This window comes from Pan troglodytes, chromosome 2 (assembly GCF_028858775.2).
Source record: "Pan troglodytes isolate AG18354 chromosome 2, NHGRI_mPanTro3-v2.0_pri, whole genome shotgun sequence".
Lineage (NCBI taxonomy): Eukaryota > Metazoa > Chordata > Mammalia > Primates > Hominidae > Pan > Pan troglodytes.
This window is the reverse complement of record NC_086015.1, coordinates 34,892,512-34,914,184: the sequence shown is the minus strand read 5'-3', so window position 1 is coordinate 34,914,184 and position 21,673 is coordinate 34,892,512. Positions and strand designations below refer to the sequence as shown.

Here is a 21,673-nt window from a genome sequence, read left to right as displayed (position 1 = left end):
TTTCTGTTTAGATACATAGTTATTTACCATTGTCTTACAGTTGCCTACACTAATCAGTGCAGTGACATGCTGTACAGGTTTGCAGTCTGGGAGCAATAGACTATACCATGTAGCCTAAGTGTGTTGTAGAATTTACCATCTGGGTTTGTGTATATACACTCTAGGATGTTCGCATGATGGATCACCTCGATATGCATTCTCAGAACGTATCCCCATCATTAATCAACACAGGACTGCACTTCTTTCAGTATATTTTAATAGAGTTACAGAAGATTAACTCCTAGTGTTATTTATGTTTTCATCACTAGATCTCAGTGATATTTCTGCTGAGACTGGATACAAAAGAGTATGTAGGGTTCTCAGAAACTTACACAGTCTTTCTGAAATTTATCTGCAGGGTCTTGACTTTAGTAACTCTGGTTGTTGGTATATTAGAAATAATCTATTCTTATTTGGAAGAAAGGTCTGCCCTGTCTTCACTGATGTGAACTATAATTATGCTTGCCAGAGGAAAAAAATTCACCTGCTAAGAAGTGACACTAGGCATTTGCAAATGTAAAGCGAGATTTTTTTTTTTTTTTTAGTCCATTGAGATCTGGATTACAAATGCAGCTCCGTAAATGTAGTTGTCATAAATGTGCTTTGAAATGGCATTAACTGATTGTTTCTATCCCATCGACAGCCTCAGCTAAAAGCTCCTAAGGGAATTTAACTTTAAACATAAAGCCTGTTGGAGGAATGACAAAAATGCTGCATTCACTAATTAAATTTAAATTTACAATAGGAATGTGACTGAAACTAAAATTCCAAGGGCTTGCTGGAGCAAATACAGGGAGAAAATTTTACTCTAAAGACTAGACAAATATTGAGCCTTTTACAACATTTCACCTTTTACCACCTCCTTTTGCTCATTACTATAAGGTAACAACATGCCCACCACCCCCTACCATTTCCCTTTTCCAAACTTAAAATTTTGCAGAGGCACGCACACACACACACACACACACACACACACACACACACACACACACACACAAAGTTGAAAGTGGACTGGGAAAAGGGATTCACTTATAGAACTCTTAAATGTCAGGGCAGAGCTGAATGAATGGGTAGTGGATCCTGTTCACCACAGCTGCCCTAAAATAGGTTCCTTCAGCTGATGACCTGGCGCAGGCATCATATTTAGCCTGGGGCTCCTCCGGCTGGATGAGGCTCTGCGAAGTGGTTACTCCAAAGAACTGGACGCTGGAAAGGTCACCAGGCCAAGAGCCACTTATCTGCCTTGCCCAGCCTGTATCCTAGGAGGGCTGGTAGGGTGCTCCCTGCCTTTTCCTACCCAAATTACCCACGCTCCCACACACTTCCCCACCCCTTCCCCACAAAGGCGGAGAGACCCTGGCCCTGGGTCAAGCCTGTGGCAAAGCAGCCAGCAGCGCTCCAAATATTAACAGAGAGCCGCGGGCAGCAAAAGCCTGGCACTGGAGCCTTGGATAGCAAAGTGAAAGGAGCACGGAGCGCACGCGTCCTCGTCCCTCCGTTTGCACTGGTGTTCTCTCCGCGGCTGCCTGGTGCACCTGCGGGCCCCCCGGGGGGCGCTGCCTCGGCAACCACCGTCGCCGCCCAGACTGCGGGAGCCGCGCCAGGGGCAGCCTGGAGTGGGGGAGCAGAGATGAGCAGCGACTCGGACCGCCAGTGTCCTGTGGACGGTAACGACTCAGCGCGGCTGCGGTTTTTGTCCTTAACCTCCCCTGTCTGGGTTTTAATCTCCTTATTTTTGACCTGGGGACTAGAAGTTTGGTTATTTCCTTGTAAAGCGGCTGGGGTGGGTAGAAAGTCCCCATCTTCATGGATTTTTTCTCCATTTTCCGTACCTAAAAGGTTATTATTTAGAATCAAATGAGTTAACTTTTATAAAGCGCGAAGAACCGCGCCTAAGACATAATGGGGGTTTGTTAAATAAATGCGTATTGAGATTTTACTGCTTGGCAAACTGCCGCATGTTTCCCTAGTTAGACTGGAAGTACCTGCCCTGTAAAAAAAAGATGATTTTGCTTCTTTTTGGGGGACAAGGACAGCATCATCTCAGTCCTTTCACCTGCAGCCAGCTATTCTATAAACAGGGGTTAAAAGAGGCCACCGTCATCTCAGAGTAAGTGATGCCGTTAATGTTCTTTGGTTCAGAGCTGCAGATTGAGAACGGGGACCTTAGTTGTTTAAAGATCGTGTGCAGCAGAATTCCTCCAAACTGTCTTTATAACTCAGGTGCCACTTAGTTCTATTTCTGTAAAATAATAGTTACTGCTTCTTTGAAAGGTTATCATTATTGTTATTCAGGTATTCTAACTAGTTGTTGGCGTTTTAGGAGTGATCCTCCAGGCATAACTACTCTTTGTATCAATAACTTTTTTGAATTGTGCTGAACACAGCTTAATGAAGTCTCAAAGTTGAAGCTCTCTGGGGGCATCTGCTCAACAGGTAGGTCAGGTAACTCAGCTGGGGTCCCCTGCGGATCAGTCATTTTCAGGGCTGCGAATTTTGCACGGTAGTTGGTGAGGCAGAAACCATGTGGCTGAAACAAATATTTCACCTTTTAATGTCCCAGGGAGAGTTTCCAGCAAAACTGTCCTGACGCTCTTTTAAAAAAACTTTAAAACTTGTATTATCATTATTATTTTTATATATGGCATAATAAAACCTGGCACTTAGAAGTAGAAAGTTAGAATAGTGGTTACCAGAGGCTGGGGAGCGGAGAGGGCTGTAGAAAGGTAGGTCAATGGGTATAAAGCTGCAGTTAGTAAGAATAAATTCCAGTGTTGTATTGCACAGTAGGGTGAATATAGTTAATGATAATGTATATTTCAAAAAAGCTAGAAGAGAGGATTTCAGTGTTCTCACCACCAAGAAATGACAGGTGTATGGTAATTACCCTGATTTGGTCATTAAACAATGTATGTATGTGTTGAAGCATCATATTGTATCCCATAAACAGGTACAATTATGATGTCTCAATTAAAAACAATAAAACTTAAAAAGAAGAAAAACAACTGACACCGAAAACTGCTAAGGCATTTTGTCAGACTCATGTTTCTAGGGTCAGCACATACTTATTTAAATATTTGGTTAGGCTGGGCATGATGGCTCACGCCTATAATCCCAGCACTTTGGGAGGCCGAGGTGGGCAGATCGCTTGAGGTCAGGAGTTTGAGACCACCCTGGCCAACATGGTGAAACCCCATCTCTACTAAAAATACAAAAAATTAGCCGGGCGTGGTGGTGGGTGCCTGTAATCCAGTACTCGAGAAGCTGAGGCAGGAGAATCGCTTGAACCTGGGAGGTGGAGCCTGCAGTGAGCCAAGACTCGTGCCACTGTACTCCAGCCTAGGTGACAGAGCAAGACTGTCTCAAAAAATAAATAAAATAACATAAAATAACTATTTGGCTATTTGAGAATGGATTGAAAAGTATAGATTATTTAGGAATCCTAATAATACAGGAGACTTCTTTATGTGAAGGAAGGTTAGAATAATTTTATCTGACCTTAACCCTGCTCTGTTTTGTTTTTAACCTTAATTCTTGTTTTAAAGCCATATAGCATAGTCTTCAGAAATATGATAGAAACTTTTAAAAACAGTAACAAAAAAACCAAGGTATCTACTTTTCTTAGATTAAACATGTACCTTGTAACAAAGCATGTCTGTAGCTTGTGGTGGCTTTGGTAGCTGAATATATGATTTATAAATAGTAAAGTTCAAAGTTTGCCTTAAATCTGAATTTCTGAAAACACCACAATTCTTGGGTTGCTCTCTGGTTATCCTTGAGCAGGTGATAAGGCAGCAACACACCTAATTATGCCAAATGCTTGCTATGGTATCTTAAAAGAGTACAAGACAACTATCTGTCAGACTAAGTAATCCTCCAAGTATGTATGATGAGATCCTGAAGGTAACATTGAATTAGTATGTTAAATGATATCTTGTCTTAAATTCTCTTATTGAATATCTGTTACAGACCTATACATTATGGAAGAATACCATAGGGAATCCTGTTGCAGATAAAGAATTCTTATTCTGCTCTTTATGCTTTGATATCTTTTATGATCTTGCTGTAGTACATGCAAGAGAGGTTTAAGCAATTAGTTATATCAGATTCAAATTTTCATTATATTAAAAATGAATGATTCTTCAGACTCAAATAATGTTTTTTTCTCTATCACTTGAAATAATAACACAACTTTCCATTCTTCCTGAATAGCTTTGATTCTTGTTAAAACATGTTTAAAAGAGAAGTAAAACTCTAGTTTTCATGGTCAGTCAAAAATGTGTTGTTGAAATGCTGGCTTTTATATACCATTATAAGACTGGCATGTTGTAATAAAATTGAAATCATGACAGTTGGGACCAAAATTTCTGTATTTTTTTTTTTTACCCCACTCTAGATTTTCTCTTTTTCTCTGTGACTTTTTCATTTTTTGTTTTCTTATCATTTAAATGAAACCCCCAACAGGCAAAATTCATCACTGGGTGCATGGTCCCTACTATTGCTGTGCTGAACTGCAAATACCATCTTATGTAACCTTCATTAACAAGTCAATGGGGATACTATTATGGTCCGCTTTTTATTTATTTTTTTTATCTTAAGGAAACCAAGGCTTGGAGAGGGTAAAGATCAGCTCTGGGCGTTAAACCTAGGGCTCTCACTCCAGAGTCCCGCACCCCTACACTCCTAACACCTAATCCCTGGCCCTGGCCTATGTTACAGAATATGGGCCAGGGACCTGGAACAGCCTCCTTTGCCTGCCTCTGCTGGGACCACAGGAAGAATGCTGGAGAAGACCCTGAGATGTGTGTGGCTTTAAGTCCCTTGAAATGACAGTAGCATTGTTTCCTCTTTGAGTGGGAAGGATGGGGAGAAAAGCTGTCAGTTTTGGGAGGTTCGCACTCATGGTAGGGCTGGATGTGGCAGTCCTGAGGAGGCAGCTCACTGCCCCTCTCTCAGGGGCATGTATATGTGCTCTGCTGTTTGGTTGCTAAGGATCAAAGCAGCCTGGCTCTGAGGGAAAAGGGCAGCATCCCACGGGATGAACTCTCTATAACAGCCCTTCTCTTGGGGTAGGTTTACTGATTCTGTTCCTCTCAGATCATGACAGATGATTCCATTTTATAAGGCAGTACCCTGGGAGCAGGCGGACTCACCACAGCTGTTCTCTTGTTGGTAACCACAGGAAGGAAGGAAGAAGAATGCAAAGTAAATACTCTAGCCAACAGCCTGTTCAGATTGGGTCTCTGGATACAAGATTTAACCTCTGTGAGCCTCAGTTTGTTAATTTGTAAGGTAGGGATAAAAATATCTACTGTTTAGGATGATCATGAAGATTAGGAATAATGTGCACAATGCATGGCAGGTAGTAGGTTATAGACTTATTATGTTCAGAAAATTGTATGTGAAAGTTAATGAGGTTATTGAAATGTGTTAAGCACCATGTGATTTTACAGGAAGAGCCCATGGTGATGTTCACTCAACTCCACAATGCTACCAAGCACAATCTCATATTCACCTATTGATGAAGAATATCCACCAGCTGCATGATTACCCCACACTCTATACATTTGGTCTGCTGCTGAGTCTTTGTAATTTGGGCTTTCAGTTTTAGGAAAGAATGAGTAGTTAATTTACATATTAAAACAGGAGAATGAATTAAGAGTCCAGGTCATTCATAGGGAGGCGATTTTCAGAAAGGATTTTGGTCACTGGCATAATGGAGTTACTACCACAGATGTTTCAAGATTTTTATCTCTGTTCACTGGTTTTTCTAATGTGTTTGGTAAAGGCTGTATTGACCATATCATCATTCTTTTTTACATGCTTGTAATTCTATATATCTATTTCTTGCCTGATGTCTATGAGGGTATGGAACACATCTGTCTATTTACTGCATCCCCAGCATCTAGCAAAGTGCCTGGCACATAATAGGTACATATATTTAACATGTGTTTGTTCAGTAAACTCATACATGAACGATTTAGAGTGACAAGAATCATGACAATGCATGATTCCTGAAATCTTAAGTTCTTTTCATTTTTGCATTTAAATATTAAGTTTATATTCACCTTTGCCTCCTTGAAGCTGTTTGTAATAGTAAAAATTAGTAACCATTTACATATCAAACAAAGAGGCATTGTTTGGAACATCTAAATATCTAATAGCTGGATGGCTAAAATAAATTATGGTAGAGTATAGAATACTATGTGAATGCATTTCATGTTTGGACAATGACTACACATTGCAAGAGGTTCTAGGTGGCTAGATAGCAAAGAATAGGTGTTGTCTCTAGGTAGATGGGATTGTGAATATTCCTTAAATTCTTTTGATTATATTTCTGATTCTTATGTAGGAATCTGCATTGCTTTTACAAGGAGGGAATGCAGTATAAGAAATATAAACTATGTATATTATAAGATCACTTATACTGTACCACCTGTCACTGGGCACTTAAGGTTGTCTTCTCAGCTAATTTTCTAAATTTGCCCTCCTCTAACTCTTTTTGAACATTTCAGTAGTTTCCAACCTCTCAGCATTCCAAAATTGCATAATTGAGTTAAAAGAGATGCGTGATTTAAAAAGAAACTCAAAGTAGGAAAAAAAAAGTTAACTGGAATCCAGTGACTAAGAATAGTAATTTTTCAGCATGTTGCCACGTTAAATACATTGCTTTGCTGTAAGTCATAGTTAACTTTTGGTCTCATTTCTGCTTTTGGCTTTTGCTTTGTTATGTATACATTTTCTGACAGTTCGCGAATACCTCCTGTGTAAGTGTTCCCTAATTGTTTTGCACGTGTGCTTGAGGTGTTTGCAAGGTGGCCACCATTGAATATCATTTCTTTGTCTGCAAAGGCAGCTCCAGGAACAAGAAACTTTGTAAAGTAAGATGGCTTCTGATATGGTTTGGCTGTGTCCCCACCCAAATCTCATCTTGAATTGTAGTTCCCATAATCCACACATCATGGGAGGGACTCAGTGGTTTTATAAAGGGCAGTTCCACTGCACACGCTGTCTTGCCTCCCACCATGTAAAACATGCCTTTGCTCTTCCTTTGCCTCCCGCCATGATTGTAAGGCTTCCCCAGCCATGTGGAACTGTGAGTCCATTAATCCTCTTTTTTTTTTTTTTTTATAGATTACCGAGTCTTGGGTATTTCTTCATAGCAGTATGAAAATGTACTAATACAACTTTTCTCTGTTTTTAAATTAACATTTGGGAATACAGGTATGAATGAGTAAACTTTTAATATTATACATTTATATATATTGCAAAAATTTTACTGTTGGTTCCGCACTGTTTCTGGGAACATATGACATTGTTTTCTTTCTAACATCTGGTTGCCTCTTTGGTTTTCTGACAGAAGTGGAATTCAGGGTCCCTTTTTCCAGAATCCACCAGCCACATTACTTTTCATGTAGGGAACTCTTTTTCAGTCTTAAAGGAAAGCCCTACTTCATTTTTAATATCTTCCCTCATAGGCACTCTGATAAACTTGTTGAGTGCCCTTGAGACTGTCTCCTTGTTGTTATGCAGCCCTAATATACTCCTTCTCTTGAAGAAAGAATAAGAAGTTCTAATGAGAAGTCCTAATCTCTTGATTTGAAGGCAATACCCCTATTGCATCCCACTTGGGGATAATAGGTATGGAATGGGAAAAATCCTGAAAAAAGTATCTCAGAAATAGAATCTGTCCCCACTAAATCTGCTGCTGACACTCAGGGGTTTTGGAACACCCCTCTTCTCTCTCCTTCCCACTTGGCTTTCACTATGAGCTTCTGAGGATTCCTGAGGGTCTCCACAACTCCACGATGGTGATTCTGTTTTCTGTTTATTAAACTTTTTTGAATTATGAGGTATGCACACATAGAACACCCAAATATTATTTTGTACACTCGTAACCACCACCCAGATGAGGAAATATAATTTTGCCATTGTCTAAGAAGGCTCTTCTATGTGCCCCATTCCCAGAGCTCTTTTCTCCCCTATAAGTAACCAGCATCCTGATTTTGTTAGTACAGTTGGCCCTTCCTAGCTGCAGTTTCTGCATCTGCATATTTAACAAACTGCAGAAGGAAAATATTTTTAAAAAATAGAAATAAAAAACAAAAAATAACACAAAAACAATACAGTATAACAACTACTTACATAACACATCGTATTAGGTGTTATAAATAATCTTGAGATGATTTACAATATACAGGAGGATGTGCTTAGGTTATATGCAAATATTATACCCTTTCACATAAGGGACTTGAGCAGCCTCGGGTTTTGGTATCCATAGGGGACCTGAAACCAATCCCCTGTGAACACCAAGCATTGACTGTCATTACTTTCTTGCATTTTGAAATAGTTTTACCATTCATATATGCATTGCTAGTTATGACAATTTAGTTTTACCATTTAGAAACTATGAGATGTCTTTTTAATGTATAGATTCTCTCTCATTCTTTTCTATTCTTAAAATTTACCTGTTGAAGAACCAGGGCCATTTAGCTTGTAAAACTGACAATCTGGATTACACTACTTTTGTGCTCACGGTTCAACATTTTTCCTGAAGACTGCCTCTTAGTCTCTTTTCTCTTCCTTATAACAAAATAATTCATAAAAAAAATAGGAACTTATTTCTTACAGTTCTGGAGGCTGGGAAGTCCAAGGTCGAGTGGGTGCATCTAGTGAGAACCTTCTTACTTGTGGGGATTCTTTTCAGTATCCCAAGGTGGTGCAGGGCATTACATGGCAAAGGGGCTGAGAGTGCTAATGCACAAACTTAGTTCTCTTTTCCTCTTCTTATAAAGCTACCAGGTTCCCTTCCTATGATAACCCATTAAATCATTAACTCAATAATCTATAAATGCTTTCTCAAAGAGCCAGAGGCTTCACAATCCAATTACCTCTTAAAGGCCCCACCTCTTAGTACTGCCACATTGGGAATTCAGTCTCAACATGAGTTTTGGAGGGGACATTCAAACCACAGCACCTTCTTTTTAACTCCAGTTTGTACAACCCTAGTGTGTCCTCCTTCTCAGTCCTTGACTGCATATGCTAAGTACTCTATTAAGTAACAGCTATAATGAGGTGAGGTGACACACCATGTTGGAGTCCAGGCTCTACCAGTTACTGAAGTCTAGGCACTGTGGGCACTGAACTATGTCTTTGGGCATGCTGCCCAAGTTCTGAGGTCCAGCTTCTTTATCTGTAACTAGTAACAGAGCCTGCCTCACAGAGTAGTGGTGAAGATGACATGAGATGATACCTGTAAACACTTAACACTAGCTCATTCTGTACGTGCTGCTGTTATTATGATTATCATTATTAAGTAGAAAGAAGTAGCAGACTACATTTGTGACCGAAGCTCCAATGTACCCTATCAACTCCATTGTCTGTGGTTTTGTCCACTGTCTATCTTACGCTGCCTGCCAGGAGCTCTAGGCTGTGACCTTGCACATAACAATATAGATTGGGACCCAGAAGCTCCATTCAGGCTGGATGCTGCAAAGCAATCAGAATTGTCTAGTCTTCTCTGTATAACGCAGTTGTGGTGAGCAAACAGTTACAACATGAATTATTAGCATAAAGCTAACCCCATGCTGAGAAGTCATTCTACCTCAACAGGCTCCAACAGCACTGGTTAGGTCAGAGTCCCCTCCTTCAATGAAGCCTCTTTGTCAGACATTGCTATTCCACTCCACTCCCCATCCCTTGGCCTTGCCCTGTCCTCTTCTCACCAGCCCAAGTTTGCTCTTGTTGTGTCCATAGTTTCTTCTTTATAATGCAAAACTGCACAGTTACTCATGGGGGAGGGTCTTGCTTACTTCTGCAGAAACTATGGATACTGTAAAAATTAGTGGTGAGAAATCAACACCTTGTCTTTTGGTGTGCAGAAATGGCTCCATATTGCTTCTTCTTTTGGATATATCTAGTCCTCTTGACTACAGTACATTCCTCAATCTAATCCTCAAATTCCAGAAAAAAACATGAAGTCATTTTATCTATTGGGCTTCTTATTAGGCGATCAAGTACAGTTCTTGTATTAGCTTCATGAACCATTATAATGATTGGTAAAAATTGATGTTCTCATTTACCAATTAGTTCAAATATTAGTAATTTTCATTGTGATGCATTATGGGGCAGTTTTGCAAACTTATATTTTAAGCCTTTTGTTGATGTGTATTTAGGATTTTTCAAATTTATTGCTAGTCTGTTTTTTATCTCTTTATTAATTTTCTGGCAATTATTTTTTTTCTCTGCCAATAGTAAAATATTCATATTCATTAAATTGCTTAGAAATAAATATTAGTTTAAAAACATAGGCTGGGCACGGTGACTCATGCCTATAGTCCCAGTACTTAGGGAGGACAAAGTAGGAGGATCACTTGAGATCAGGAGTTCGAAACCAGCCTGGGCAGCATGGTGAGCTCTCACCTCTATTAAAAGTAAATATATAAAATTTAATTTTATAAAAAATGTATAAAATAAAATTTAAAACAAAAATGTAAATGCTGTCTTATTTATAGTAGATTGAAAGATAGTTTATATAGAAGTCTGTTTTGTTGAAAAATAATCATCCATTTATACATATGAAACGAATTGAAAATATTTACACCTAGGAATTAAAAGTAGTTGTGGATGATTGGGTGGATAATAGAATTTTTCTTAGATTCATTCGCTTGTCTGTATTTTCTGTAATGAGTTTGTATTGTTTCTGTCAAAAAGAAAAAAAAAACTTGGTGGGGATGAAGCTTTTGTTTTGCTTAAATGCTTTTCTCACTTACTTTAGGCCAGGCTCTTTAGCTTTATCCATCTGGTTTGGTTTTCATCATCTTATACAGGCATGAATGTCATTCTATTGTTTAAAAAATTCTTACATTGGAATCTAAAATGTTTTCTAATTAATCCCCTGTTGCTGGATACTTAAGTTATTTTAACATCTTTAAATCATGGATAAGACAGAAGAAAAAAATAATTGGCTGGAAATTAATTAAAAATATAGAAGCAAAAAATGGAGGAACAGTGCAATTCTGGAAAAAGATTAATAGTGTTCTAAGGCATAATGAGGAGTTAGAAATTTACTAAGGAACACACCAGAATTACTAATCCCTGGAAATCAGTGACTGGAAATACTTATTTTTACAAATGATCATCTTGACCAATTTATATTTGGTTAAGTTGGTATCGAACAAATACTAGGTGCTTGTCAGGAGAGCAAAGGGGAAAAACAAAGTTTGAACATTATTCTGATATAGACTGAGGCTTGGGTTCTGACTCTAATAGCAATGAGCCATCAGTTCACTGCCCCCATACGATAAAGGTGATAAGAAACAACACTGCTTACCTCCCTAGGGTTTTGTGAGGGTTGATAGAGAATATATGTTATTAAGTACCTGGCATCAGAAGTATTTTCTACCTTCCTCCCTCAATAAATATTTATCACATTGAATTATATGTATACGTATGCATGAAAATCTCTGGGGAGTATGATTTTTAATAAAGATTAGTTTAAATATATCCTCCAAACCAAATAACAAATGCAATGTATAATGAGGAAGGGACACCTTTGACTTTTATCACTCGTAATATAGTGTAACTGAAAAAGGGCGGTATCAAAGATTCTTTCTGCTCAGAATGGAAACAGCACAGATAGAAAATATGATAGAAAAATAAGTGTAGGAGGTAAATAGATTAAGTTTTTTTGGCTACTGATGAAGTTATAGTGGTTGAGGTTGGTATCTTCCTGAACCTGTGCTCAGATTCTATCTCTCGTGGATTTAGGGAACTGAATTTGGTTCTGCTTCTGTTGCCACCACCTCCTTAAGGACTGTCTCTTCAACAGGTGCTGCAGACTTGCACAGGAAGGGAATCAGAGATCACCAATATGAGTTTTTGCCTGATGCTAATTTTTGAAGAGTATATCACAAAGTTCTCATGAAATGGGATTGTCTCAGGGAAGGCATCTTCCTTCCCCAGCTGGGCTTCATCTCAGGTCCCCATATGTGGTTCAAATACTCTACTTAATGTTGTCTGATCTGTGGCTACTGTGGCTGTGGCTCTTCAAGTTGGAGACGGACCGTAGAAAGTGTTGTCCTCACACCGACCAAGATCATATGGAATGCATCCCTATCGTTCCCTTCCTGTTCCTTATTGGCAGTGGAATGGCAGAATTTTGTAGACTAAGACGTGGAAGCATTTGGAGTTGGATGAGCAAATAGGATATTTAGAGTTGAAGGACTTAGACAAGTGGGATACCAGTTGTCTTTCCACAGCTCTCTCACTGCTAATCTCTTAAAAAGCCAAGTAATTAAAATTTTTATTTAAAAACTTAAAATATTTACAATAGCATAAAAAAATAGTAACAAACCCAATGAAGGAGATTAAAGACTTATACACTAAAAACTACAAAATATTGTTAAAAGAAATTAAAGACACAAATAAAGAGACATACTGTGTTCATGGATTAGAAAATTGTATTATTAAGATGTCCATGCTACCCAGAGCAATGTACAGATTTAACACAATCTTTATCAAAACCCAAGTGGCATTATTTTTGCAGAAATATAAAAATTTATCCTTAAATTCACATGGCATTTCAAGGAATCTGAAAAGCCAAAATGATTTTTAAAAGAAAAAGAAATTTAGAGGACTCACACATTCTGATTTGAAAACACTACAAAGCTACAGGAGTCAAGAGTGTGGTACTAGCATAAAGACAGACATATTGATTAAGGGAATAGGATAGAGAAATCAGAAATAACACCTCACATATACAGTCAAATGATCTGTGATAAAGGCTAGAAGACCACTCTACGGAGAAAGAACAGTCTCTTCAATAAATGGTGCTGGGAAAACTGAATATCCACATGCAAAAGAATAAGGTTGGATCTTTTTATTATACTGTATATAGAAATCAACTCAAAATGGATTAAAGATGTAGTGCAAGACCCAAAAATATAAAATTTCTATCAGGAAACAAAAAGAGAAAGCCTTATGACATTGGATTTGGCAATGATTTATTGGATATGACACCAAAGCACAGGCAACAAAAGCAAAAATAGACAAATGAGACTACATCACATGTAAAACCTTTTGTGCACCAAAAGACACAATCAACAGTGAAAAGGCAACTATGGGATGAGAGAAAATATTCTCAAATAATACATCTGATAATATTGTGAATAAAGAACTCCTACAACTCAAAAAAATTATATCACTCAACTTAAAAATGGGCAAAGTACTTGAAAAGACATTTCTTCAAAGATGATACACCAATAACCAACAAATGTACGCAAAGATGCTCACTATCACTAACATTAGAGAAATACAAACTGAAACCACACTATCACCTTACATCCATTAAGATGGCTACTATAAAAAAAACCCCACCACCTGAAAATAACAAGTGGTGGAGAGTATGTGGGCAAACTGGAGCACTTGTACACTGCTAGTGACATTGTACAATGGTGTAACTGCTATGTAAAATAGCATTAAAATGAAAAATCAAAAAAAGAGAGATAGAACTACCATATCCAGCAATTCTACTTCTGAGTATCTACCTTAAAAATTGAAAACAGGGTGAAGAGATATTTGCACACCAATGTTCATAGAAGCACTATTCACGATAGTAAAGAGGTGGAAGCTACCCAAGTATCCATCATTGGATGAATGGATAAACAAAATGTAGTGTATACATACAATGGAATATTATTAAAAAGGGAGGAAATTCTGTCAGTGCTATAATATAGATAAAACTTCATCACATTATGCAGAGTGAAGTCAGTCACAAAAAGACCAATACTATGTAACTCCATTTATGTGAGGTATTTAAAGTAGTAAAATTCACAGAAACAGAAAACAGGATGGTGATTTCCAGTGGATTGCGAGGGGGAAGGTGGAATTATTCAATGAGTATACAGTTTCAGTTTTAGAAGATGAAAATGTTTTGAAGATCTGTTTCACAATGTGAAACATTGTTATATATGTCCAAATAAACAATGTGAATATAGTTAACACTACTGAGCTGTACACTTAAAAATGGTTAAGATGGTAAATTTTATTATTCATGTTTTACCACAATAAAAAATACCTAATTAAAAAAATAAATATTTTAAGGATAGAAAAGTGTGTAAAACTATTTAGAAACTTCCTTGTCAAACTGTCTTAGTCTATTTTGTGCTGCTATAACAGAATACCACAGAATGGGTAATTTATAACAAACAATTTTATTGGCTTACTGCTTTGCAGCTAAGAAGTCCAAGATTGAGGGGTCAGCATCTGGCAAGCCTTCTTGCTGCATCATTCCATGATGGAAGGTAGAGAGGCAAGGCAGCAGCAGGAGGCTACACTCTTGCCTTTGTAACAACTTCAACCCCCACCCATGAGGCTGGAGCCCTCATGACCTAATTACTTTTTATAGTATTGAAAGGTACCACCTTTTAATGCTGCTATAATAGCAATTAAATTTCAACATGAGTTTTTGGAGGAGACAAGCCTTCAAACCATAGCAGTCCCTTAACAAATTTATCATTTTTTTGTTGTATTTTGACATTGCTAGACAGCACTGATCATAATGTAATATTTTCTAAAGAGAAGAGATGTGTCCAGTTGTTTATTTGTCCCTTCATTGAACAATCTCAGATTGCTGTTCTTGAGTTCTTATATCTTTTTTTATACTGTTGCCATCTCCCTCATCAGGGTCTCCCATGAAGGTCAGTGATATTTTCTTCCTTCTCTTGAATTCCAGTAGCATCCTTAATCACCACTTGATGCTTTTGTGTATTGCATTTAACAAGCTTAGTCATTGTTTTGTCGTCTAGTTTTTTAGCCCCAAAAAGGTTGGAATTACATATAGTGTAATTTAGGTTGCCTCTGAAAATGTTAAGATCTACTATAAGAGTTTAAGTATCTGTTACTTTCACATTGTTCTAATTTTTGGCATTCTTCTGTATTCTTGCATATGTTCTAGTTATATGATTTTGTCAGATAAGAAGCTTGCATACAAAGTATATGTAAATGAAAATATTTTTATGTAAATGTATACAAGCATAATTACAATTTACGCCCATGATTTGGAAAAGCTGATAATATTTTATTGCTCAAGAGATACACATATGAACAGAATTGCGAGGTAAGTCCCAGTTGAAAGGAATATTATAGCTTTCTACTCACTTAACTGCACTGGGAATGTGATTGATCTCTAACCCTTAGGGAAAAGGACAATGCCTATGCTTTCTTTCCTTACTTTCTCCATTTGCACTGCTCTCATAAGCAACACTAGTAAGAGTCCATAGTACAGCTGAAAAGGGGGTGGTCAATTATGTTTCACTCTTTTTTATACTGCATATAATTTTTTAGGAGCTTTCTTGAGGTCTAATTTATATTCCACAACATTCATCAATTTGAGAGTACAATTCCATTTTTAACAAATTTACAGTCATTTAATCCTCACCTCCATAAAATTTAAGAGTACAGTCATCCCTCAGAATCTGCAGGGAATTGGTTCCAGGACCTCCTGTGGATACCAAAATCCTCCACAAGATGCTCAATTCCTTTATATAAAATGGCATAGTATTTGTATATGTATTAGTCCATTCTCAAACTGCTATAAGGATATACCTGAGACTGGGTTACTTATAAAAGAGGTTTAATGGACTCACAGTTCCACATGGCTGGGGAGGCCTCACAATCATGGCAGAGGCAAAGAAGGAGCAAAGGCACATCTTACATGGCAGCAGGCAAGAGAGTGTGGGCAGGGGAACTGTCCTTTATAAAAACCATCAGATCTCATGAGACTTATTCACTATCATGAGAACAGCATGGGAAAAACCCACTCCCATGATTCAATTAATTCCCACCAGTTGCCTCCCATGGCACATGGGGATTATGGGAACTACAGTTCAAGAAGAGATTTGGGTGGGAACACAGCCAAACCATATCAGCATATAACCTGTGCACATCCTCCTGTATACGTAAATCATCTCTAGATTACTTATAATACTTAATGCAATGTAAATGATATGTAAATATTTATACCGTATTTTAAAAATTGTATTTTTTATTGCACTGTCATTGTCGGTTTTTAAAAGTATTTAATATCTTAAAATATTTATTGAATCCATAGATGTATAACTCAGAGGCAGAGGACTGTGTTTTCAGGAATGTATTTAAAAAATTACTGTGCTTTTCTTCTGCTGCCTTTATGAATACCTCTTCCTTTATGCCAGCAGTGTCTGGCTGTGAAAGATTCTGATCTTTGTAAGTAGAATGCAAAGAGAAAGGCAGTTACTGTTTAGATTCAGGCAGTCAAAATAGGAGTTTCAAAGCAAAACAATAATTTTATCATTCCGACTATTGCCTTGGGCTTTCTACATTCTTTTATTTTCCCTTTAACTTAACCAATTTTGCCTAGAGAACGAAATTACAGGGTTTTTTTCCTGGTGCAGAAAAGATATTTTTGTGCACCTTCAATGGCTACCCATGAGGCTGGCGTCAAGAAAAAGTAATATTTAATGCAGGCAAAGTCACTGAAAAATCTCCATTTCTGGCATGAAGTGACAATGAGAAGAGAAAGAAGGATTAAGCAAGAGAGACGAGTGCAGAAATGCACATTCTTGATTTCGTATTACTTGGGATGGAAGCAGGGGTGGAGAGACAGTGGATGGTTATATGGTAGTTTTATGGAAATATGGTAAGCAACAACATAGGCCTTTATCAGCTTCTCTTGGAGGAGATCACCTTGCAGACTTATCAAAGCCAAAGTGATGGCTCACTAGTGTAGGATAGAGAGGGAGAGCCTGTATTGATCTCTTCAAGGGGTGGAAATGATTCAGAAAAGCCTTTTTGTCCTCAGAAGAAGGTAGATTAATTGAGTACCCTTGGTCCTCCCAGTGGGCTTTCTCTCATGAGGATGAAGGCAAAAGCTATGGGATGCATTTTCTCTACTGGGGAGCCAAGGAAGGATGGGGCATAAGCCCAGAAATGTCTATACCATCACCAAAAGCTAAAGTGAGACCACCTCATTCAGAGAGAACCCCAGTCTCTGACTAACATGAGAGATAAGAAGCCATGAGTATGCATCCCACATGACAGCCAGGTGTGAATGCTCTAAAGATGTAGACAAGTGAGATTGCCCAGGGACAAAGGTACCAGTCAGTACACACTGCAGTGATCCAAGGACTCCACCACTCTTCCTCCACTCTGAGGTTGAGTGAGACATTCTTTTCTCCCCACATCCTAGAAGTCATCAAGAAAAGTATTCAGAGAAGTGGAAATCTGAGATATCAAACATGTTTACACAGTTAAACAGAACATTGCCTAAACGAACTGTTTAACTTACTATATATCATGTTTTAACCAGATTGGACTAAATAAAATAAATGTTGTTACCTTTTTTCAGCAATGTGGGCTCATGTGGAAGACAAGATTAATTAAAGAACATAATAAGGATACTATATTTTCTCTATATACCCTAGTGTCATAAAAATGATAGCACCACAATACGCTTAAAACAAATGGAATTGACTGCTTCAGCTAGTGCCACTGCCACTGGCACTGTCTTTGGATAAGTGCAGTTGCCAAAGGTGAATATGTGCAAAGCTGGGTCTCAGGCCTCTGAGTGGAGTGTCCTGTGATAAGTCTCAGTAGATAAGTTATGCATTTTATGAAGAGGGAAAAGAGATGGGTATCAAATGTCTATCAGTCATATTATAATTTAAGCCAAAGTATTCATGCATTCATTCCAGCCTGTTTGTTTAAGGAAAATAATTTACAGAGATACTTCAGTTAAAATTGCATTTCTATACCTAAAGTAGGCCTCATGGGCCTAAAAGACTACCTGCTCATGTTCTCCATCACTTCCTTTCCTGAGCTACTTCCATGAAGGTCCTGGACGATTTTAGAAATTTATGGTTCTGAAGAGCACTAATAAGGACCACTTTTAGAAATGGTAGAATGTGATCTTTGTTAGTTACGTAAATAAGAACTTAATTTTAAAATTAGGCTTTAGCCATAGAATCATTGTTAGAGTGACAAGGTGTTTTGTAGAGCATTATTTAACTGAGAGTATCATTTAACCAGAAAGGTTAAAGTACTTGCAGCCACAGAGCTACTTGGGGGCCAGAGTCAGGGCTAAAACTCTCACCCCAAACTCCAGAGGGTTCCCTTTTGTGCATATCACCAGGACAGGTAATTAAAAGTAAGAAACAAAACCTGTAAGACACTGATCAAATCATACTTGGAATTTATGTGTGTTTCTACCAGCATCTGAGATTTTTTGGTGTAGTGCTAATAATTTCAGCATTCAGGACCTTCTTCATGTTAAATATTGTAGAGCAACTATCTAAATTACTTGATGACAGCAAGCCACTGTTAAATATTAAAATCTATTATGGTTAAATATTAAAATCTATATGGTAATACACCATTAACCATCTTAAATTCCCACACTTCAGTTTTTGCCCCTTTAACAGACAAAAGTCAAATCAAAGTCCTTCCTTTGCTGATGTTGTTAGCTGATAAGACTATTCCCATTTCAGCACTCTGTCTGCTGTGTTGTTTGATCTTTTAATACTTTGTATTGACTTACAAAATCAATAGAGACTTAGTTGGTATTTTATGACGTATCTGATTTTTCAGATGCTATGTGGGCCGAAAAATATACCCAAGCAATGTATTTCCTTCATATGCATTTTCATCATGGTATATTCTGTCATGACACTCACTCAGTTTTATTTCAGTACTTAATTTGTACGATGCAGTCATAGAGGATAAAGAAAACGTATGAAAAATTGGATTTCCTAATATTAGTCAGTGGCCTTATTTTTCAAGTTGATGGCACAAAAAAAAAGAGAATTTTAGAAAGTAATTGCAGAACATAAGTTTGATGACAGTTTTGCCCAAAATTGTTCAATACAATATGTCAGCTTAGCATTTAATTGTTCTTTTATTGTTTCATGCGTGTTAGTTCAATCTTTCTGGTGAGAGAGGCTGCATGGTTTAATGTAAAGAGAAGACATGTTACAATTGATCATAATTTGAATATCAGCTCTGCTATTTACTATATGAGCTATGTGACCTCCATAGAGTTAACTAACCTCTCTGATCCTCATTTCCATATTTGTAGAACTGGGTATACTTGCCTTCTAGGGTGCTATGAATATTTGTCCAAAAACGTGTAATATAAGTGCCTAGTACAGTGTCTTTCTGGTCCATTGGGATTCAAAAAATAGTAGGTATTTGTTAGATTTTTCAGAATCAGACTCTGAATCAAGAATTAGAGTGTGGGTAGTTACTTTGTAAGGTGATTTCAGGGAGACAGCCAATAGAGGATGCATAATAAAGTAAGGTATTTCTCACTGTGGGTAACTAAAGCTTAATCCTGCTGGGTAACTCTGGGTGTTAATGAAGAAGACAGACATTAGTGTTACTGCATGTGAAGAACAAGAAAGTTGGTTATTAATACATCAGTTTCTATCACTTATTGGTTGAAGGATGCTGAGCTATGGGTATTTATTTTTTAGAGCTTCACACTTGGCATGTAAGTGGGCAGAGTAGGTTCTGACCAAAATAGGCTGCAGGCAAAAATATGAGATGCTAACATTTGGAAATTAGAGAGCCTGTGCATGGAAGAGACACCTGAAGAAACACTCTACTCCATTTCTGTTATTTTTTCAATTGATGAACTTTTGTTCTCTTGGCTCCCCATGCAGAGGCATGCTGAAACCACCTCATACTTGTTCATTACAAGTGTTAAATATTCAGAAATGTTGTGAGCCAGTTTTAAAATTGGCCCTGAAATTAGCCATGATCGGGGTCTTTACACCATAGAAATAGGCGAATGCTACCAATCAGAGCCTTTTCTTCAGAAACCAATTTATCAGTACACATTACTGTCCCTATCCCATCTCTTTCCATAAATGGAAAATAGGGGTTACAATCATAGGTTTGAGAATCATATAGACCTATTTGAATTTGATACCTTCTAGCCGTGTAGCCTTGGGCAAGTTACTTAACTTCTCTCAGATTTAATATCCTCATTTATAAAACGGGGATGTTAATACGTAACTTGCATGGCTGTTGTGAAGATTAAATACAGTAACATATTATATGTATAGAACATTATAGAATATGGAATGTATTATGGGAATTAGACCTTACACACAATTGTAACAGGAACTGAAGAAGAAAACATTCATAAGGGAGAATTGGAAATCAGAGAAAAGTCACGAATCAGCTTCCTGAGGAACTGGCAAGAATGGCCAAGTTGGAGCTTGTAGGAAAATCTGGTAATCCAGGCATGTCCAATTGCCAAAGTGTGATAGTGAAATGGGCTGGAGAAGCTTTTTCTTGTGTGTGAATGATAACTCTGGGATCAATAACAAAGCATCTAGATGAGAAGAGAGTGAGGATAAACTGCAATATGCTGGCATGTCTGTATTTACCCCATCACGGCATTTGACCTCAGAGAGGCTGGGCCACTGCTTCACTTCTGCCAGAGTGTGGAGCCAAGGGCCACAGAGAATACTGGATTAGGAAACCACCCCAGAGGGCAAATCAGATCCTATTTAATATGTGAAGTATGTGCCCAGTGGGATTTCAGAACTGCTATAAGACAGTGATTACCCTCTGCCTCCTATTCTTTCGTGAGAGTGTCTGCAGAAATTATCCTGGCCTGCATCACTATTGTATGTTGTGTGCGACATCTGATAACTTGTGTTTTTAGTTTAGGGGTCTCTGGACCAAGAACATAACTGAACAGTCTTGTCTGCCTATAGACAAGACACAGACCACGATATTCTGGACTTCAAGCCTAATTCTATAATGAGATAAGATTTTGGAAGGTCCTCATATGGGAATGAGGATATTTTGTGGATGAGAGGAATATGAATTTTGATCAGAGACTGGACTATGATAGATTGCAAAATTGGTTTCAGAATGCTTTCTTCCTAGTATGCTTACCACTTTGCAATGTGACACTGCCTTCTGTCGTCAAGAGGTGAGCTTTTTTTTTTTTTTTCTCTATATGCTTGAGTCTGGCTGCTTTTGTTACTTGCTTTGACCACTAGACAGCAGAAGTGATATTTATGACAAATCATCTGAGATCTCAAGAGGTGCTGTAGCTTTTGCCTTCACTGTCTTCAAAGCTGGTATTACTTTGTGAGGAAGACAAGTCTTATCTCTTTGATAATAAAAGCCTACATAGAAAGACCCAGCCATCTCAATCTTCCTGGCTGAGCTGAGCTCTGAGCCAATGCACAGGTTGGATGCAGTTGTGTGAGTGAGCCCAGGCAAGATCAGCAGAATTACCCCGAAGCAATTATGTACGTTGGTGCTGCTTTAAGCTACTAAATTTTGGGTTCCTTTTTTGGTACAACTATAGACAGCTGATATAACCTTCAAGTAGGTTTTTTTCTGCTTTACTTAACCAGAGTGAGTTTAGTTGTTTGTATTTTCAAAGAGTTGTTGTTTTGTATAAATGTGCTGCTGTTTACAAAGGACCTACAAAAATGTGGCATAGAGTAAGCACTAAAATAAATGCTAGCTATGATTATATGAAATAGGTTCTAGATGCTTACGAGTGGTGGAATGTAGATAACACTTAGTGGATCTGGTGAATCTTTAGAAGGGGTTACACAGGCTTCAAGCA

General features: G+C 37.9%; 1 protein-coding gene across 2 annotated transcripts in view; it reads left to right on the top strand.

Annotated features, from left to right (window-relative positions):
* The first annotated feature begins 1,573 nt into the window (after positions 1–1,573).
* The window catches only part of GADL1 (glutamate decarboxylase like 1), a 190,180-nt gene continuing 170,080 nt past the window's right edge, over positions 1,574–21,673 (top strand). Inside the window, exon 1 of one of the 2 annotated variants that reach the window (XM_009445069.5) lies at positions 1,574–1,706. In XM_009445069.5, the coding sequence (XP_009443344.1) occupies positions 1,670–1,706 (37 nt within the window). In that variant the 5' untranslated portion in view covers positions 1,574–1,669. Of the gene's footprint in view, positions 1,707–2,068; positions 2,150–21,673 lie in introns of those variants that run through there. The other variant, XM_009445070.5, reaches the window with a different exon arrangement.